We start from the raw sequence: 19,941 nt of genomic DNA, 5'->3' as shown, positions 1-19,941 counted from the left end.
TCTCTAAGTAATTAACATTTACATATGAGTTAAGTGTGTTTACATCAAAACTAGAATCGAGTAAATTAACCTAATGGTGAAGTCGACAAACAGTTTAGTCTAAAGATACTTAATACACAGATTTTTATCAAACAATAATAGTAACATTAATTTTTCAGCACAATCGAAATACATTAAATGTTTTGTGAACATGATATACTTACGAACATACATTTTACAACTGGTAACTCAATTCATCGATTGAATTTCAAACTTGGCCAATTTTCCAACCCAGATCAATTCGGTGAGTCTGTTTATCTATCCACTTCTGTTGCACATATTCGTATTGATATTTTCAATATATAATATTTTGGCAACTTAATATGGTGGATAACGATAAGAATAGTATAAATATAATAGACTCCGAGGTACAGGCTATTAGTTTTCGACCAGTTCCATTTATCCCTCATGATCCAGAAGTCTGGTTCGCGGCACTGGAATCTCAATTCGAGATCCGCCGCATAACCAATCAAAGGCAGAAGTACGCCTACGCTCTGGAGTCATTGCCCGGGGACCATTTAACCGCTGTTCGTGAGGTTGTCCTCAATCCCAACGTTCCAAACGTTTACGACCGTCTCAAGGATGCAATCCTTCGACATTTCCTCCCCTCAAGAGAGGAACGATTGAGGACCCTATTAGCACGTCACCCTATGGGTGATGCTAAGCCGAGCCACCACCTCACGCGCCTGCAATCTCTTGCAGGAAGCACAACAGCTGACTGCGAGATAGTCAAAGAGCTGTGGCTCGAAGCCTTACCAGCGAGCATTCAACCAAATCTTACGGCTCTGCTCGAGGACACCCCACTCAACAAGGTGGCTCTCATAGCAGACAAGATTCTAGCACGAGTTAACGCCAAAGACAACTATGTGGTTGCTTGTACTTCCCGTTCAAACATTGATCTCGATGCTAGGCGACCTACGGCTCATGGGGATAGGGATAAATGTATCCACACCCGTCTCAGTTTTCGAGACCGTTCAAAAGTGCCAGACCCCTACGTCCCTTGACCCAGGTCAAGATCCCGTAAAGCCGTAACGACTCGCCCCAAGCGGGCATCTTCCAAGCCACGCCAGAAGGCGGCTTCGGAAGCGAGTTCGAGTTGGTGCTGGTTCCACCGTGCCTTCGGGGCCGGTACCCGTCATTGTCGAGCTCCCTGCTCCTACAAGGCGGGAACTTCCCGAGCCGGTGAGTAAATACGGCCGTACTCACCGGCCCTTCACCTCAGTTTGACCGTTTATTTTACGTGCACGATTATTGCACTAACGCTAGGTACCTAGTGGATACAGGTGCCCAAGTTTCTGTCGTACCTATCAGTAACAGTAAGTCTCATGTTACGATGCTTCGACTACGCTCTGCGGATGACTCAGTCACTCCTAACTATGGTACACGACAACTTACTGTCAATCTGAGCAAACAGCCTTACGAAGGCCCTTTTCACGTGATTCCCCGTCACGAAAAGACCTTCAAGGTTGATCGACATGGCCGCGTCGAAGTAGTCAGCATTGATCGTCTCATGCCAGCACACGTCGATGACAGTGCCCTACCTGATAAGCCGAGACCCAATGCTAGACCCATCAAAGCTTCTAGCGGGATCTCTATATCTACTTCGGATCCCACGCTAGATGCACCTGAGACCTCATTCTCACGTCCCAGTCAACAGCACGTGTCATCTGCCCCGTCTACGGACGAGAGTTCCGTCTCACGTCCAGACCAGCAGACCACATCGCCCTTGACTGCGGATGAGATTGCAGGCTCACGAGGTTCGAACGAGACTACCGTCTCACGTTCCGGTCGCCGAGTACACTTACCTGTACGCTTTCGCGACTTACCTCATAACCAGCAGCGGATACAGTATAGGACCTTACCCCTATACTACACGAATGCTACACTTTTCTCTTTTTCTTTCATTTTTTTTTGTTTACCCCGAGCCTACGCCTCCGACCATCGCTGTTTTGGTATCGTCGACTTCAGTCAACTTTGGCGAAAACTGGCCTGATCACCCACGCTCCAGTCAACGTACTCAGTCGATCTCTCTGGCTCCAAATACGTATGGTATACATTTGGTCCCGAACTTGGTTATTCTGGTCGCATCTGGTTCCTTGGCTCAATCTGGTTTCGTCCTGCGTCTGCAGCGTTTCTGGTCCGGACATCTACGAACGCAATCTTCAGATTCTGGATACAAACCATTCTGGTGTATCATGCTAACCCAAGCAATCAATACAGTACGTTTCCTCCTAGTACCATTCTACATCAAAGACCTTTGCTGGCAACTCGAGGATCAACGATCGCTTCCTGTTCTGCCAACGCCTTCGTCCTACAATTGCACGTTTCACGATCAGTCCCACGAACGAAACCTCTACGTATCGAAAGTGTAAACCCTTTCAAGCGGGGGGGCTCTTGTAGTGACCGGCCAGTCTCGATAAGAACTCGATTGGAACAATAGAAACAATTATTATTATTGTAACCAATTGTACCAGTGATTGTTTTACTGTATTTGTTTAACTGTATCAGACTCACTTCTTGTTTCGCTATCCACCTTGTTCCGTTCGAACTTTCTTACGCTCTGCCCATTTCACCTGTACCCGTTGGCACGTCTCGGTATTATTTCGATACCACGAGATCGCCAATAAATATACTTGATCTGGATTAATAAAGCCTTCTGATTTACGAGTTATCAAAGGAACCAAGTCGTTTTTGGGCGCGTAATCGAATTGTGGTAGTGATCATAGTCCGTCCCCGACTCGACCCTACTATAAATGTACATCCTGTGATTAATTTTACTTACGTCATCCATGTGTCTTTCGTCATGCTAAATGATTTAAGTGTGTTCGAATGGTATACATCCAGTCGGTTTGCAAAAACACTGTTCATTTCACCTCAAGTAATACTAGACTTTATCATTCAGATCTTACTAATTTTGGTGATTATAATAATAATATACCATCCTTATCTACAACTTCTAATAATTCACTTCATATTCAAAAATGATCATATTTGTCCGTTGTTGCGTCCCACTATTTTATTGTTGACATTGGCAGTATCTTGTCCATCATTTCAGTTGGAAAGTTGAAGTCATTAAATACCGATGCTACAATTAAGCCTACCAAAGTTTCTATTTCTAGTTATACAGGTCATAAACTTTTTATTCTTGGGTGCTGTAGTTTGCTGACTAGAGAAGATAAATCTTCATCCCCAAATTGTGAATTCCTTATCACCGATTGTGAACTACCTATCTTGGGTCTAGAAAACTTAAGAATTCTTAGTGGATAGCCTACCTCATTGATCACTGAAGACGATTCCAATGAAAGGTTTGATTACTTGTCGACAATGTGATCGAAGTGTAAAAAATTACGCATGACTTCAAAGCCCTCTCATTCTCAAGCTTAAGCAAGAAAATTAAAGACCTTGAAAACAAACGTAAATCCTATTACTGCTGCAAGATTGAAGACCTGAAAAGGAGAGTAGATAAAATGTGGTGTTTGTATGAACTGATGATTACTTTGTACTTGATGACTGCTTTCGAATTCCAAATACAAACGTTCGTTCGTGTTCATTTAGTTCCTCTTGGTTAAATTACGTTGTTTCTGGGATTCCTAGTTTGTATAATAATTCAAATACTTCAAACTATCACATAAATTCTTACAGTGCATAACGTTTAGATCGTACGTAAAGGAAACGATGATGAAATTGCTTGAACAAGAAAATCTTCCGTTTAGGAAGCTGTGATGATTATAAGTATGATCCAGAATATGATCATTAGTGTTAGGATTATCGTGGCATGAATATTCAATGACTTTTTGTAACAACAAAAGAGAGATCACATATTTTTCCTATTTGTCACACTTTATATGTGACCACATTTATATTCGTTATTTATTATTTCTTTGTATCAATGGTAAAGAAATATATATTTGTTTGGATATATCTAACATACTCTACACCACCGCAGTTCTTAAAATGTAAACGCTATCTCCGCCTACCATTCTTCTGCTTTATTGACCACGGCCATTGATTGAAGATTATAATAGTATTATAACATCCTTTTAGGCTTTCCCACACTACGTTGGAGCTTTGGCCCAGATCATTACTAAATAATACTACAGGATTTAATCTTCTTCATTTTGCCGTTGGTGCCATCACGTGCAGAGGAACCTTTGTTAACCAAGTGAACTTATTTGTGGTTGTTATTTCACAGAGCAGCTTACAAGTGGTATTCATTTCATAACACTGTTACCATTTTGTTGCTCAATATATCTTTTTATATTTGAAGTGTAATTTGTTACCTTTTGCGTTACTCCTGGACATGTTCTATCGAAATTTTCTATCTGACCATTAGAACAAGGTGCCTGAGGGCAGTAAACAGATGTCCGCACCCTATACCATTCAACCAAATAGTGACTGAATCCGCAGCGAAATGAGAGCCATTATCAGTCGCTAACACCATGGGAACTCCTTCTCGACTAAACACCTTCCTTAATGCTTGGATTGTGAAGTCAGAATTCGATGAAGTTGTGAAAAAAACTTCAGGCCACTTAGAAAAAGAACCAATAACTACAAGTGCATATTATTTGCCAAGAAATGGACGGCAGTAGTCTGCATGAATTCTCTGCCAGGCGTCAGACGATACTGACCATGGAGTCCACTTCGAAGGCTGACTTTTTAGCTTATGACATATCTCACAATTGTTTGCTGTACGACATATATCTACATTTATCTCTGGCCACCAACATGTGAGTCTTGCCAATGACTTCATTTTCTCAACACCTAGATGTCCTCTATGAAGATCATCAAGGACAGGTTTGCGTAATGAATATTTATTCAGTCTTTTAACAGCCCAAAACACAACTAATGCTTCTTGCTGCGTTTGTGAATAACCTTGTTCAGTAACAGTAAGTTTGCGTGAAACACAGATAACTGGCCCACCTTCCTGTTCCAAAACTTCACCAATGCCCACAGATGATGCGTCAGTATTAAGTACAGAATGTATACTGTGTGAGTAAGTTCGAAAAACAGCATCACTTTGAAGAAACTTTGGCAGACTTCGTAGGCATGACTCTTGTTCTTCACCCCATTTAAATGAATTGGATGTCAAAATAATACATATAAGCAGTTTGCACGACAAGAAAAATTAGGAATAAAAGGAGAATAGTAGTGAAGAGTACCCACTAGTGAACGTAATTCTGTGAGATTTTTTGGAGACGGTGCATTTCTCAGTGGAGCCAGTCGTTTCATATCTGGTCTAAATTCATAACCATCAACTAGGTATCCAAGGTATTCAAAACTAGATACACAAAATGAACACTTATTTGGATTCACTATAATATTCTTCTCAATTAAACGACTCAATAAAGCAATAAGTATATGGTCATGAACTGACCCGACCGTTGCTGCTACCTTGGCGTGGTGGTCGGGCTTGCCTATCGTGATGAACCAATCGAGCTATACTGGCTGAAACAATCGTTCATCAAGGTCCTACCATGCCAGACAGGTCGGTTGAAGAGCGGTAAGGCTAAAAGCAGAAAACCGAAGGTGAAGTCGTACTGCTGACTATACAGAAGTGTTACAGCAGTAAGGTGTTTCCTTCAGACAACAGCATAACAGCGATGCCGCATTCCACAAGGAGGGATGAGGTTAGAAAAGGTCGACCCTAAAATTGCACACCTCGCCTTATCCCACGTATTTCCATCTCCGGCGGTAAGGTCCTTTGCAGAACGAAGCTAACACAAAAACTACCCACAAAAAGGCCGTGCGTGACCGGCCTCAAGCAGTTGTCCCTTGGGCACTGCAATCACGCTCCCTGGTCGTTAAGACCAACACTAATTCAACTTCCTTTTTAGGTCCCTCAAGAAATACCCTTCCACGGTGTGGGCAGCCGGGAAGTGATATTAGCCCTCATACCCGTAACTGCACACGAAACCAAGTTGTTCACAATTGAATCCTTCCTTCACCTAATAACTCTCTTATCTCCACGACTAACCCTTTTCACGTCCTTTTATCACCTCGCACTGCTTGGGCAAACGATTCGAATACACGGAACGTTATTCCTGGTCTCCTGAAACCACGCTCTGAACTACATGTAGGAACTTTTAATGTCCGTACATTGTGCCAATTAGGACAACAGGCTCTCTTAGGTAGGACTTTAGAATCTTACACCATCGATGTGTGCTGCGTCTCCGAAAACGCGCATACAAGATCCGAGTAGCGTCATTCATTTGACCTCACCATATCAAAATAAAGAACCATCTCGATACACGCTTCGTGTATCTGGAAGCCCTGATGCTGCTTCCCGTGGCCTCGCTGGAGTAGGCATAGCATTAAGTCCTAGGGCAAAACTAGCTCTTTTAGACTGGATCCCAGTAGACAGTCGTCCATGCGCTGCCTGAATAAACGGATCAGTAAGGACTCGGAAAGATAGGGAAACTCGTCGATGCCTCTTCGTCGTCTCTGCCTACTCTCCCACTGACTGCAGCTCAGACGATATAAAAGATGAGTTCTACAGGAAACTTTCTGACCTTCTCCGAAAAGCTAAGCGTTCTGATGTAGTATTAGTGGCAGGTGACTTTAATGCTCACGTAGGTGAACTAAGTGAAAGGGAATGACAACTGGGTGGATCATATGGTGTCAGATAATGGCGACCGTCTGTTGCAGCTATGCTCAGACAACCGCCTATTTCTTGCAAATACTAACTTTAGGCATAAGGAAAAACATCTTTTGACATGGCGACCCCCGAATTCGTCCCAACGTTGGACCCAATTAGATCACATCGCTGTCAGCCACCGATGGAGAGGCTCGATAGAAGACTATCGCTCATTCTGGAGCACATGTTTAGACTCAGATCATGCTCTAGTGCGAGCACGTATCTGTCTGCGTCTTACTGGACGTAGGAAAGACAGTGCAGGGAAGCCTCTAGGGGTTCTACTTAATGATAGGCAAGGTAAGAATATATTTCAGGAACAACTGGAAGGACAGCGATGGCTGTATTAGGAACCCAACTATCAGCGAAACTATCTCAGATAAAGATGGACATATTATTCATTCTCAATCCAGGAGATTGTATCGATAGGCAGAACACTTTAGGGATCAGTTCAACTGGCCTTCAGCCACACTTCAGTTACCCATGATCCCCAGTCGTCCTGAGTGGCAAATTGAGGTAAGTCCTCCAACTCTCTACGAGGTTGAAAAAGCTATAGGAAATCTAAAGCGAGGGAGAGCAGCAGGCCCTGACAGGTTTACTCCTGAGATTTTTAAGGATGATGGTCCAGTACTAGCAACCAAATTGACTGAGGTCTTAGGTAGAATCTGGGAACTGGATGTAATTCCATCTGACTGGTCCCAATCACTGATTGTGCCAGTCTATAAGAAAAGACAAAAGTCCTCTTGTGGCAATCACAGAAGGATCAGTTTGACCAATATAGTGTCTAAAATATTAGCTTCAATAATACTTCGACGCCTAACCAAAGCTCGTGAAGAACAGACTAGAGAAAACCAGGCTGGTTTTCGACCTGGACGTGGTTGTATAGACCAGATATTGACTCTACGTCAGGTCCTAGAACATAGACACACATTCAGACGTCCCACAATAGTAGTATTTCTTGACCTCAAGACGGCATTTGACTCCGTTGATCGTCAGGTTCTATGGCAGTGTTTGTCACTGAAGGGAGTACCAAAGAAGTACACGAACCTCATAAAGGCTCTCTACTCGAACACAACTGGTCGAGCTAGAGCCTATGGCGAACTTTCATCAGAATTGATTACCTCAAGTGGTGTTCGTCAGGGCTATCCATTCTCGCCATTCTTGTTTAAATTTGTCGTTGACATAATTTTAGAGATAACACTTTCATCATCTAAATCTCCTGGAGTTGAACTTTTACCGAGAGGCTCACTTGTTGACTTAGAATACGCCGATGACAGAGTTCTATTTGGTGAAGACGCTGACAAAATGCAGAGTCTTCTGATCACTATAAGCAACTATGCAGGCATGTTCGGGATGCGATTCTCCCCTTCGAAGTGCAAAATGTTACTTCAGGATTGGGTTGCATCGGCACCTGAACTAGTGATAGGGAGTGAAGTAGTTGAGCGTGTTGACCGCTTCACTTATCTTGGGAGTCTCATCAGCCTTTGTGGTCTGGTGTGTGACGAAATCTCAGCACGGATACATAAGGCTCGTCTAGCTTTCGCCAACTTGCTTCATTTATGGCGTAGGCGAGATATCCGTCTACCAACCAAAGAATGGGTTTACTGTGCAGCAGTTCGTTCCGTCCTACTTTATGGCAGTGAAACATGGCCGGTAAGAGTCGAGGATATTCGTAGGCTGCTAGTATTCGATCATAGGTGTCTTCGAAGCATTGCTCATATATCCTGGGACCACCGGGTAAGTAATGCAGTTGTTAGGAAACGGGTACTAGGTAAGGATGGCAAATCGACTGATGAAGCAGTGAAACTTCATCAGTTGAGATGGCTGGGACATGTGTCACGTATCCCCAACCACCGATGTGCGATGTTTTATGGTGTAGGAGTAGGTTGGAAGAAAGGTAGGGGCAGTCAGACCAAACCGTGTTACAAATCCATGAAGTCACTGACAAGTGGACTGAGCCATGTTGGTAGGTGTAGACCACCTAGTTGGGGTCCGCGAGATGATAGCAACCGATGGTTATAGACCTTGAATGATATAGCTCAAAATCGTTTGCAATGGCGAAGGTGAATCAACTCTTTGTGTTCTCGCAAATTCCAATCTTTTGAATTCTTCATGTCCCTATCTTTTTACTCTTTCCAAATTTATTTCACCGAATTATACTCCTTCAATAACGTATTCAAACCCCAATCTTTCACATAATGCTTATACTCTTACTACTCCTACCACTATGGGATTTGAATCGACAACTGCATCTCTGTGTTAATGTGGTATGGAAACTCGAACTGATGTACATACGTACGAAGTCCTACGTTGTGACTAACTGACTGACTGGTCATGAACTACTTTATCAGCACCATGAACAATGAGATCATTTTGATAAACTTCAACACCTTCAATATCGCTGACTACCTTATTCATAACTTCCTGAAATATGGCTGGAGAACAACTTAGACCAAATGGAGGGAAGTGGTATTTGAACAGACCAAAAGGAATGTTAATTGTTGTCAAGATAGATGAAGATTGATCTAAAGCGATTTGAAGATAAGCATCTTTCAAGTCAACTTTCGAGAACACTTTAGAACGATGAAGTCGATTTAGAATATCTTCAGCCTCCATCGTCGTGCATGTTTGCTTCAACAAACGGGAGTTCAGTGTTAATTTGTAATCACCACATATTCTAGGTTTCTATCCGACTTCAATGGCGTAACAATAGGAATACCCCAAGCTGAGGACTGAATCGGTTCAATTATACCTTTCGCACACAAGTATCAGGATTCTCTGTAGAAACTAGTAGAGACAATTTCACTTTAAGCTTTTTTAGATTTTTTAAATCTAGTATTGACAGTCCTGTTTCACTAACTAAAAATTCACAAGGTACATACGCAGAATTATCATTTCTTATTAGTAATTCACAACATCCTCGAATAGGCAGTCTGTGTCCAGTAATCCCCACTATTGAGACCTCAGTTGGTCTTATCACAGCATTAAGATCTAAAGATTTCAAGTTCTTCAATGAAATAATGGACTCTATACTACATATGTCCACAATAAATTCATGAAATGAACCAAGGGATGTATATAATCGCTTTCGAATATGAACATTGTCTTTCCCAACAGTGTATGAAGATAGATGGTCATTAGGAACAGCCGAACTATTGGGATCCAAGTTACAAGACTTAGTGATACTTGAAGCAACGTGAACAGTAGTTTTGCATACTGAATGAATGTGTCCTATCTCGCCTCATTTAAAACATCTAGCATTACGAAATGCACATGAATTAGGAGAATGAAATTTGCCACAACATAAGCATTCACCAAACTTTTTCTCATCTTTGTTGTTTGCCTTTCAGTCCCTTATTGAATCATCTTTCATATTTCCACGAGAATAGAAATCATGATTAAAAAAACGCAAATTTGATCGACCTTGAGATTGTATTTCATCAAGACGACTGAGCAAAGTATTGGAAATTTTCATCGATTGAATATCAAGTTCGTTCACTGCTTCGTAGTTAATACAGGCAGTTCCTGCATCTTGAAAGGAAAACTTCGGAATTATTAACAGCTCCTTTTTCAGACCTGGTATGTTAATTCCTGCAATTAATCGATCTCTCAGCTGTACATGAAGTTCAGCATCGAAATTGCATTTGGCAGTTTGTCTTTGCAATTCAAGGATGAATTCCCTGACCTTTTTGTTATCCTGACAAATCGTCTTATGAAATTTCGCTCTCACGACATTCAAGACTGGTGCATTTCACATGATTTACTAGTATTTCCTTGAGCGTTGTATAAGGGAGTGAGATCGGCTTATCTGGATATGCCAACCTTTTTAATAAACTGTAGGCTTCTTGACCGATGAATGTCAGAAAACGTGCCATAATTTAGCCACCCTTCATACCTTTCTTGGCCATGCTCCATATCTCAAACCTTTCAAAATAATTCCAAAAAGCTTCAGAATTTGAATAAATGTCCAACTGTTGTATCGCAAGCTCAATCGCGACGACAATGTGATATTCAGAAGCATTCGAATTATAGTATGAACTAGTAATCCAAGCAATAAAGCAATTTAATCAAGAAGTACTAGATGAGCATGAACGAATGTACTGTATTTGGAATTCAAAATCAAAACAGTCATCAACACAAAGGAATCATTGGTTCGTTCAAACATCACAGTAACACAATTCAAATCAGGTAGAACTAGGTGATCACAAACGAACGTAATGTAGTTGAAATTCAAAACCAAGCAAACCTAAAGAACCAAGACTTTTTGGTCCATACAAACTCCACAATCATTCACAACACTACAGAAACGTTTACAGAGTGTCGATGTTACATACAAACTAATTTCCCATAATCTACTGACAAAGGTTTATAAATCTATGTTTCATATGCAAGCCAGTCACAATAACGGAATACGTTATGAGGATCTAAGTGAGTCTATAGTGGCATTGGATCATAAACACGAGACTTTTGAAACCGAGCATATAATTAATGAAAAGATTTATATTTAACAATCAACACAAAGAGAAGGTTAACAATGGAGAAAGCGGAAGGAATTAACTGGATTAAATCAACTCACAAATGGCTCAGCCTTGCTGGCTTGATCATTCGTGTGTAGCCTATACTTTGTATTCATACTGAATATATTGTTCTATCTCCAGCCTAAATGTGTTCTCCATCATATCTTGTTGGTTGTTATGATGCGATGAGTCAGTGTAGACAGTGATGTGAATTCCACGTACGATCTTACGGATAAGGGGATCACGTTGTGATAAATCTACAATTTTAGGATGTTGATTCCATTATTTGGGGTGTTCCAAATGATATTTTATCTCCATCCACCATTTCGAAAGGTAATGTTCATATTTGAAAGCGATTATGAACATCCTTTTGTTCATCTCACAAAGTGTCCACCAACCCGGTTACAGCACCGGACGTAAGATCCAAACCTCGTTCCAACTAGGTTAGGAGTGATGGACAACTGGATAGTCAAAGTGAAAAAACTTGAAAACCCCAGTCGAAATCAGAACAAAGCGATTGGAGTGATAACGGTTCTAAATTTCATCATATATACAAATTTACAAATTTACCTAAACAAATATTACCACACAGTTATTCAACCGACAATTGATACCGAAATATTCAATCTAAATTACAATGAATAGCAAAGTGGTAAGAAATATATGAAAATTACCGAAAACACCAAAAGGCGAGTGTTATTCTATCCTTTCTGGATAGATCACGTAAGATTCCGTTTGAGCGGCTGTTTTATAACACAAAGCGTTTCAATATCTGGGAAAGTACTTCAAATTACAACCAAAATGCACGATCCCAGTCAAAATCAAACCGCACAATCAAAGAGCGAGCAGTCAATATGGCAGCCGCCAGAATAATAACAATTAAAACAAACTAAATACAGTTCAGTAAGGAACATAGAGACTCAATAAAAGCGATAAGAAAACCAAGAAAATTAAACGTTACAGACTTAATTAGCATCAAAAAAGTTAACAATATATACAAATAAAGAAACCACAAGGAAGAAATCACAAATATATGCATGGAGGGATTTTCACTTTCAAAATGGATCTAACACCGGACATTCGATTTTCGTCCACTTACTTTGGTAACAGATGTACCCGTAGAGAGAAGGCAGTGAGTAGGAATTCTCTGTCAGTGGTTGTATGCACGTGGCCGTGTGAGAGCATTTGAAGAGGGAGAGCTGACTCTCCCCACTCTTGGTCTTACCAGGGAGTTTAAAGACTTTCTCTAACATAAAATAGCATGCTGAACAACAAAAGAAAGAGTTAATAACGAGAAGTTTGATTCCTGAGAATCAGTTAAAACATTCTTAGCAAGATGGGATAAGGTATCTTTCTTCAGGGAATCCAGCAATCTTTCCAGACAGATATTCAAAGGTTAGCAGTCGCAAACTGAACTGCACCGTGACTTTGAACTGGCCAAGCGTGACCTTATTGTCAGTAGCACAGCAACACTCAATAGAAAAACTAAGTAACACAAGGTTATTCTTTAACCAAAGTCACATGGTAAAAGCTTGGATGAGGAAGACTGAAGAACATAGAGTGCGGTTAAAAGAGATATGAATAAAGGTTAAAATACACAACAGGGAGAAGAAACAAACAGATGACAATGCCGTTTAGTAGAATGCTGTAGAGGGATTTTCAGAGTATATTTTCCGTTGTATACCTCATCGGACGTTATATTATGGAGAAACGTATTGCATATGCACAATCTTAATCTACATATTAACTGGATACTTCGCCGTATTACCGTACGCAACATGTTCATGAACGCTGGATGGTAACCATTCTCCATTGCCTTTTTACAAAATGGCTGTGTTGTCTGAACGTTCTAAACATTGGTCACATTGCTAATCAACATTCTCTACCAATGGCTATTAAATGCTTTGCACTAATCGTAATCTCACACGGTAATCCAAGATTCCATTATATTACTGTATGAGTGACATGTAACTTTTGTTTGGACATATTTAGATGCGAATACCTAAACGGCCTATGAAACTCATCACGAATCTCACCATTTGTATTTACACATCCAACTGTTAAAATAACAATATTTAAACGGACGTTCAGTACAACTGTCAGTATGCATAATGATTATGCTAGTTTGCTGTGACATTGCATCACACACCAAAGTAGTGTGATCATTCAACTTCAACGCCGTAATTTGTGTATTCCACTTGAAAGAAGCTGTGCAGCTTTAAATATTAAAGCTGGCAATTAGTGATCAGCAAATTTTGATTCATGACTCTCAGTTAAACCACGTAAACAACCATAAAATGCAGGTTTAGCATATTTATTATATGGGTAAACGCAAATACACGATTGGTTAAAGACGTCTGAAGCAAAACTGGATGTTTTTAAGGCGCTAGCAGCTGAATAACGTTATAGAAGTGTTATATGTACGAACTAATGATTATTTTGTACTTGATTGTCCGCTTATTATTGGTGACGAACCATCCAGTCAGTAAATACTGACTGAAAAATTTATCAATGATACACAACATAGATTTCTTGAAAATTGATCTTGTATGACATGTCACTTCGACTTCTTTAATTTAGTCTGTTCTCTTCGTAGCCAAAGATAACCAGCATTATTGCTATACCTGGACATTTCTTAGGCCTTCGATAATGGTCAACCACCAAATTCTCATAGGTAAACTCAGGTTAAATGGGGGCCACAACCCTTTGCTTGCTTGGTTTGATTCCTTCCTCAGCAACCGACATCAAATAGTTAAAATCAACTCTTCATTGTCGAACGCCGCATCTGTTAGAAATGGTGTAATACTAGGTAGTGAATTAGGTCCTTTGCTCTTTTTAGTTTTTATCAATGACATTTGTTAGTGTTTTTGTGTGGGTAAACCCCTTCTGTACGCAGATGATCTTGAAGGTGTGTATTCATTTTCTCCACATGAGCTGAGCAATATTCGAAATTGCATCAGCACGGAGCTTAACAAGGTAGCACAGTGATGCTCAAAATGGCAGCTGGAGCTTAATACAGCTAAATGTGGGTGGATATAATTCGCTGATACATCATTCAATGTAGATCTTGCCATAAATGGTTAAGTGTTACCTAGGTTACACACAGTAGTAGACTTAGGACCTAGGCACTCCTATGACTTGTCGTTTACAGAACAGATAATGAAACAGACTTTCAAATCTCAACGCCTTATAGGTTACATAACTCGGAGCCCTTTTAACAATGAATGACGTATTTCAATGTGCAAAGTTTGTGGCCGACCACTCCTAGTGTACTGCGTGTTTATTCTTGGTAGTGCGCGCATAAAGGGTGAATTAAGGCTGGAATCAGTACAGAGACGATTTACACTTCGTATTCTCGGAACTGATCGTACCTTGATTTATAATTCTAGATGTAATGAGCTTGGGCTCGACCCTCTATGGAAGAGGAGACTCAAACTAAATCTTATCTTCTTCTTTAAAATACATAATAAACTTTCCTTTGCATCCAACTAAACAATTCAATATGCAGAAACGTCTCATTAGGACATTAGTAACTGCTAGTCACTAGCGAAACAAACATATTCTAAATCACCTCTCTATATGAACTATTTTACCTGTATGTTTTCAAGACTCTGGAATAGTCTACCACAAACTATCCGTATGATAAAATCTCTCCGATTGTTTGTTCGCTGCATTGATGCATACTGTTCCTCTGAAAATGTATTAAATGTTCTAGCGCCTGTAGGTGTGTCTTACTCCACAAGTGAGACTATAGGAACTTTAAATGTTTGACCACTTACCTGCTGTGACATTACAGTAACACTGGCCCTAGCGACCTCAACTTATTTGAATAATATCTAACACAAACAGTGGTAAACCTAACTGACATATGTTGGTAATCATTGCTTTGTTGTTCCGCGCTCTCTGTTTTAATTTAATTTCCCTAGTTGTAGATAATTATCAATAATTCGTCCTGGAACTGGAAATAGCCTTAAATAACACCATTCAGGAGTTAACAGGTTCTCCACTTAGGAAAAAATTAAAAGTTCCCTGATGATGCATTGGATTGGTGTAATACGTGTCCTAAATATGCTACCTGAACAATTACTGAACTAGCAAACTTAAAACAATCTTATATCACATGTTTGTTCTTTGCATCCACTGTTACTATGTATATCAAATGGATCATGCCTGTAAACTGGCGTGAATTCTGTAATTACTATTTTTAGAATATATATTATTATCGTTACTATTATATCCAAATACAATGCGTTCGTTTGTGCTCATCCAGTATTGTCTGACTTAAATTGCACTGTTTCGGAAACTACTCGTTAGTATAATAACCTGAATACTTCTAATCATCATAACAAGCTAAGTCACAATGATTTTCAACACAATCATGCATGACTGTTGGGACTTCATTATTGATAAATATGATGGATGAAATCAATATTACTATCAACGTGAACTCAGATTGCCGACTGAGTTATACAATTGCTTATAACATCTAATATTAATTTTCGTAGATGTTGTGTATCAGATATACTCGGCAATTTACTATCTATGCACTTCATTTGCTGGTCTGACAACATAGCTGTTCGCGCGATTCACCGATTTACGCGATAGAGCAAACACTTGCAAGCTGAAACTGACATTGTCGTCTGTAAACCAACTCTAACAACGTTTCACGCCAACACAACTGACATGGCCCAGAATAACATTCCTGGTTTATTATGTTCTCTTCTATTTTTTTCCGCTCACTTGTCGACCGCGTATGAAACATTTACTGTTAATGATACTGTTGGGACAGCTTCATCAAACCATTTATACTTTCGACTTCTCGTTCACTATCCTTACAGCTCACTGAAACAACCGTCAGTTTTTAAACTCTTACTAATAAGTGATCAATAACTTTAAACATCTGTAAAGTGATATCGATAAACAAACACACCAATGATAAAGCGAAAAGCTCACCACCACACTGACTTTCTTAGACTCTGTATGACTATATCACTTTTATCCACCAATCACAAATTTATGTTCATTCAAAAAAACAATATACACCTTTTTTACTCATTTTTCCTATTCTCCAGTTATTGTTCGGTATATCATTTATGTCTCTCCTTTTCCCTATGTAATAGACTGTACTGTTTGTCTGCATACTAACGTTGTTAATTTACGTTTTAGAAACAGATAAAGTTTATTAAGCCAATTGGCTTACTTGTTCTGACTTTGGCGAAACCAGGACTCTGTACTCGACAGTCTAGAGAATATTTTGGAGTTGCACCTGTAGGAAATTCTTTCTTACGAAGTTTCGAACAGTAAACGTTGACATAATTACTGAAATGACTTCTGATAAGTACTACGATTCCGATGAGACTCGAGAGTTATCAACTCATCATCTGAGAGTTTATGATGGGAAACAACTGGAAAAGGACAAACCTAAATCTAATAGTATGATAGAATTAGAGTTAGCTAGATTACGTATAACTCAGTTAGAAAAGGAAATTGAGCTAGAAAAGTTACGCTGCCATGAAAATGAGGGGTTTGTCCATCAGTAAGCAACAACGAAGATGTAATATTAAAAAATCTGTATTTACCAAAAAGGGAAACCTTTAGATTCGATGGTACATTGATAAATTACTGGAATTTTGTTAGAAATTTCGAAGAATGCACCGGAAGTGAGAATATTGGATTTAGAGCTAATCTAAATTACTTGATTCAATATTGTGACGGCGAAGCAAAAGCCGCCATTCTTCATTGTGCTATACTGGAACCACAGATTGGCTATCATCAAGCTCTAAAGCCTTTAGAAGAAACCTTTGGTCGAAAACACGTAGTAGCACGCACGTCCATCGACAGCTTGTCAAATTTTCCCAATATAAGATGGAACCAACCAGATGGTTTGAGGAAATATTCCCGGGAAATGAAAGTATACTGTTTGACTCTCGGACAAATGAATTACGTTTCTCACCTAACACCTACAGAACTATTGAAATTATTGTTCTGAAATTACCGACTCATGTTCAACAAAAGTGGCTAAAGACAGCTTATAAGGTTATCAGAGGAGGTTGTGAGCCTTTGTTTACCGATCTTACTGCGTTTGCAAAGCAACAAGCCGATATGGCTAATACTCGAAAAGGATTACTCGTCAACCGTGATAGTAATAGTGACAATAGGGATATCGGGGTTTTAAAGGGGAGAATTAGTCCAGATTACAGTGCAGCAACGATATCTTATACGAGCAGTAGTGACGACAATGCCCACTTACGTAGTTTATCCTGTGTTGGAGTGCTCAGGTGATCATTCTTTAGATCAATGTCAGAAGTTTAAAGACAAGAATGTTACAGAAAGGAAATAATTCGTTCTTCGACACATTGTATTGTTTGTCTGAAGGCTAGCCACGTAGCAAAACACTGTCGATCACCGAACTCATGTGCTGTTAAAGGATGCGGTTGGAGACACCATACCCTGTCACACAGGAAGCAGGAAGAACAGAGAGATGGCAATAAATATGCTTACAATGATACCCAGTTCTGTACAGAGGGACGTCAATAACCACAAGTAACATGAGGCATGTTGATTGGTTGGCCAGATGCAATTGTGTCAAACATAGCATTATTTATCAAGTTGAACTCATTTACTGAGAAATGTGGTTGGCTATATATTGGAGACACGTTTCTTTAAATCAAACTAGCACTTAACAAAACCCCACTTGACATCAGTAAATGACCTAGGGGTTAATTACTCAGACAGTCTTAATTTCTCAGAACATATATCAACTAAAGCATCTCAAATACGGAGATTGTTTGGCTTCATTCTCCGTAATTTATTTCCAAACGAAACTAAAATCATTCTTTATGAAGTCTGCGTTAGACCCACCGTCGAATACTGCTCGTTCTTATTTTCGAGCCTTCGCCTATCCGATATACTCAAGGTGAAAAGAATACAGCGAGACTTCACTAGCAAAATACTTAAGAACGACAAACTCATAGACTACAGATAAAGATGCCATGTCTTAAGACTAGACCCCCCTGGGAAAGAAGGCTTAGGTCTAACTCGATTCTCTATTTCAAACTCCTTAAAAACCTTACTTATTCCACATGTAATATAGTTCTCTCTCAAGACACACATGGATACAACCTTCAAGACAAAGTATCCACAGTCAAAATCGAAAAATTCAGATGAAAAGCTCGGGTAAACGTCTTCTTTATCAAGTATTCATTAATATGGAACAGTCTTCCTTCTGAGATACTCATGGCAGATAAATTGCATACGTTTGAAAGACTTATCGATCAAGCCCTCACCTGCATAGATCTAGCGCAAACAAACACATCCATGTCCCAGACAGACATCATAGGCTCTCTAAATATATAGACTAAATGGCGCTCCACAAGTATGCTTTATAACTACTGTAAACTTAAAACGCTGCGTTACATAAATACTTAGCACGACCAAAATCCTAGTACAATTTTTGTCGAGATTGGATCTGGTATGTAACGTGTGCGCGATGCCCCTTTGGAAAATATTTTGAAGAAAACATAGTATATCTGTACGAATGAACCGCTATTAACATTTATAGATTATATTTATTAAACAACCCTGCTTGGGATGCATACTGTGAACCAGTATATGCTGTAACTTGTAGATCATGCCTGTAAAAATGGCGTGTACCTGCCCTTGCAAAAATATATTATTATTACCTATTTTCTTTGTTGTGTTATAACAAACGTTTTGATGCGGACGCTGGATAACAAAATGTTGGTGCACAAATAGACGGTCGTTGAATCCTCGACATTCTGCACGTTAACCAACCTTGAAGTGAGTCATCCCATTTCATATCACTCACTTTTTCTCTCTTGTCCAACTTACAGTGTAGATTTAGCCTGAGGGGCTTAGAAAAGCTTGAAAAAGTGATTCAAGCGTTCAGTCTGAAGACTTATCGTTCCTTCTGCTCTTTACCAAGTCATTTAGTACTAGAGATGCATTTGAGTCTGACCACTGTGAAACGTTTGTAGCTGATAATGAAGCTTTAAGTTGTCGATGAAAACGTTCTACCAACCCGTTTGCTTGTGGGTGGTAGGCGGTCGTTCAGAAGCGAGTGATTCCTAATAGTCATGTCAGACAACGAAAAAGTCCAGATTCGAACTGGCGTCCGCGGTCTGTAGTGATGGTTGAAGGGCAGCCGAAATTTGCTAAGATTGTGTAACGTATTGAAGACGTTGCGTCGATAATGATTTGGTACTATTGGACGATCCCTACCTGTAGATGTGTCTCAAAGTAAGGTTTCCTTACCTGTTCCCATCTGTTTGATACGCAGTTTTAGAGTTGTCGAGGATAACTCATGCTGAAGACCAATGTCTTCTTTTTGAAGCTGAGCGAGTTTAAGAAGGTCGATTCCCTGGAAACTGTTCAAGGAACTTATTCGAGACAAAGCATCTGCGACTACATTGTTTACTCCAGAAATGTGTTGAATATCTGGAGTAAACTGCGAAATGTAGTCAAGTTGTGGGGACTCTCGGGGTGAGTACTTATCTGAAGATGAACTTAAAGAGAAGGTAAGAGGTTTGTGATCGGTAAAAAGCGTGAATTCTCTTCCTTCGATAGAATGTTGGAAATGCCGTACAGCACAATACATAGCTAGGAGTTCCCTACCGAACGTGTTGTACCTAGATTCAGTGTCTAGCAACCGTCTCGAGAAAAATCCTAAAGGTTGCCAAGAGTTGTTAACCCATTGTTGTAAGACTCCTCCGATTGCTGAGTCGGATGCGTCTA

General features: G+C 39.9%; 1 protein-coding gene across 1 annotated transcript in view; it reads left to right on the top strand.

Moving 5' to 3' along the window:
• Positions 1-17,469, top strand: part of Smp_099090 (putative alpha(1,3)fucosyltransferase) — a gene marked incomplete at both ends in the record, with an annotated part of 26,075 nt that extends 8,606 nt beyond the window's left edge. The window contains 3 exons of the mRNA XM_018789836.1: positions 16,514-16,711; positions 16,825-17,002; positions 17,053-17,469. Coding sequence (XP_018655239.1) covers positions 16,514-16,711; positions 16,825-17,002; positions 17,053-17,469 — 793 coding nt within the window. The remainder of the gene's footprint in view (positions 1-16,513; positions 16,712-16,824; positions 17,003-17,052) is intronic.
• Between the last annotated feature and the right edge of the window lie 2,472 nt (positions 17,470-19,941).

This window comes from Schistosoma mansoni, chromosome W (genome assembly GCF_000237925.1).
Source record: "Schistosoma mansoni strain Puerto Rico chromosome W, complete genome".
Classification (NCBI taxonomy): domain Eukaryota; kingdom Metazoa; phylum Platyhelminthes; class Trematoda; order Strigeidida; family Schistosomatidae; genus Schistosoma; species Schistosoma mansoni.
Note: the sequence above shows the minus strand (reverse complement) of the source record. Positions and strands in the feature narration are given on the sequence as shown.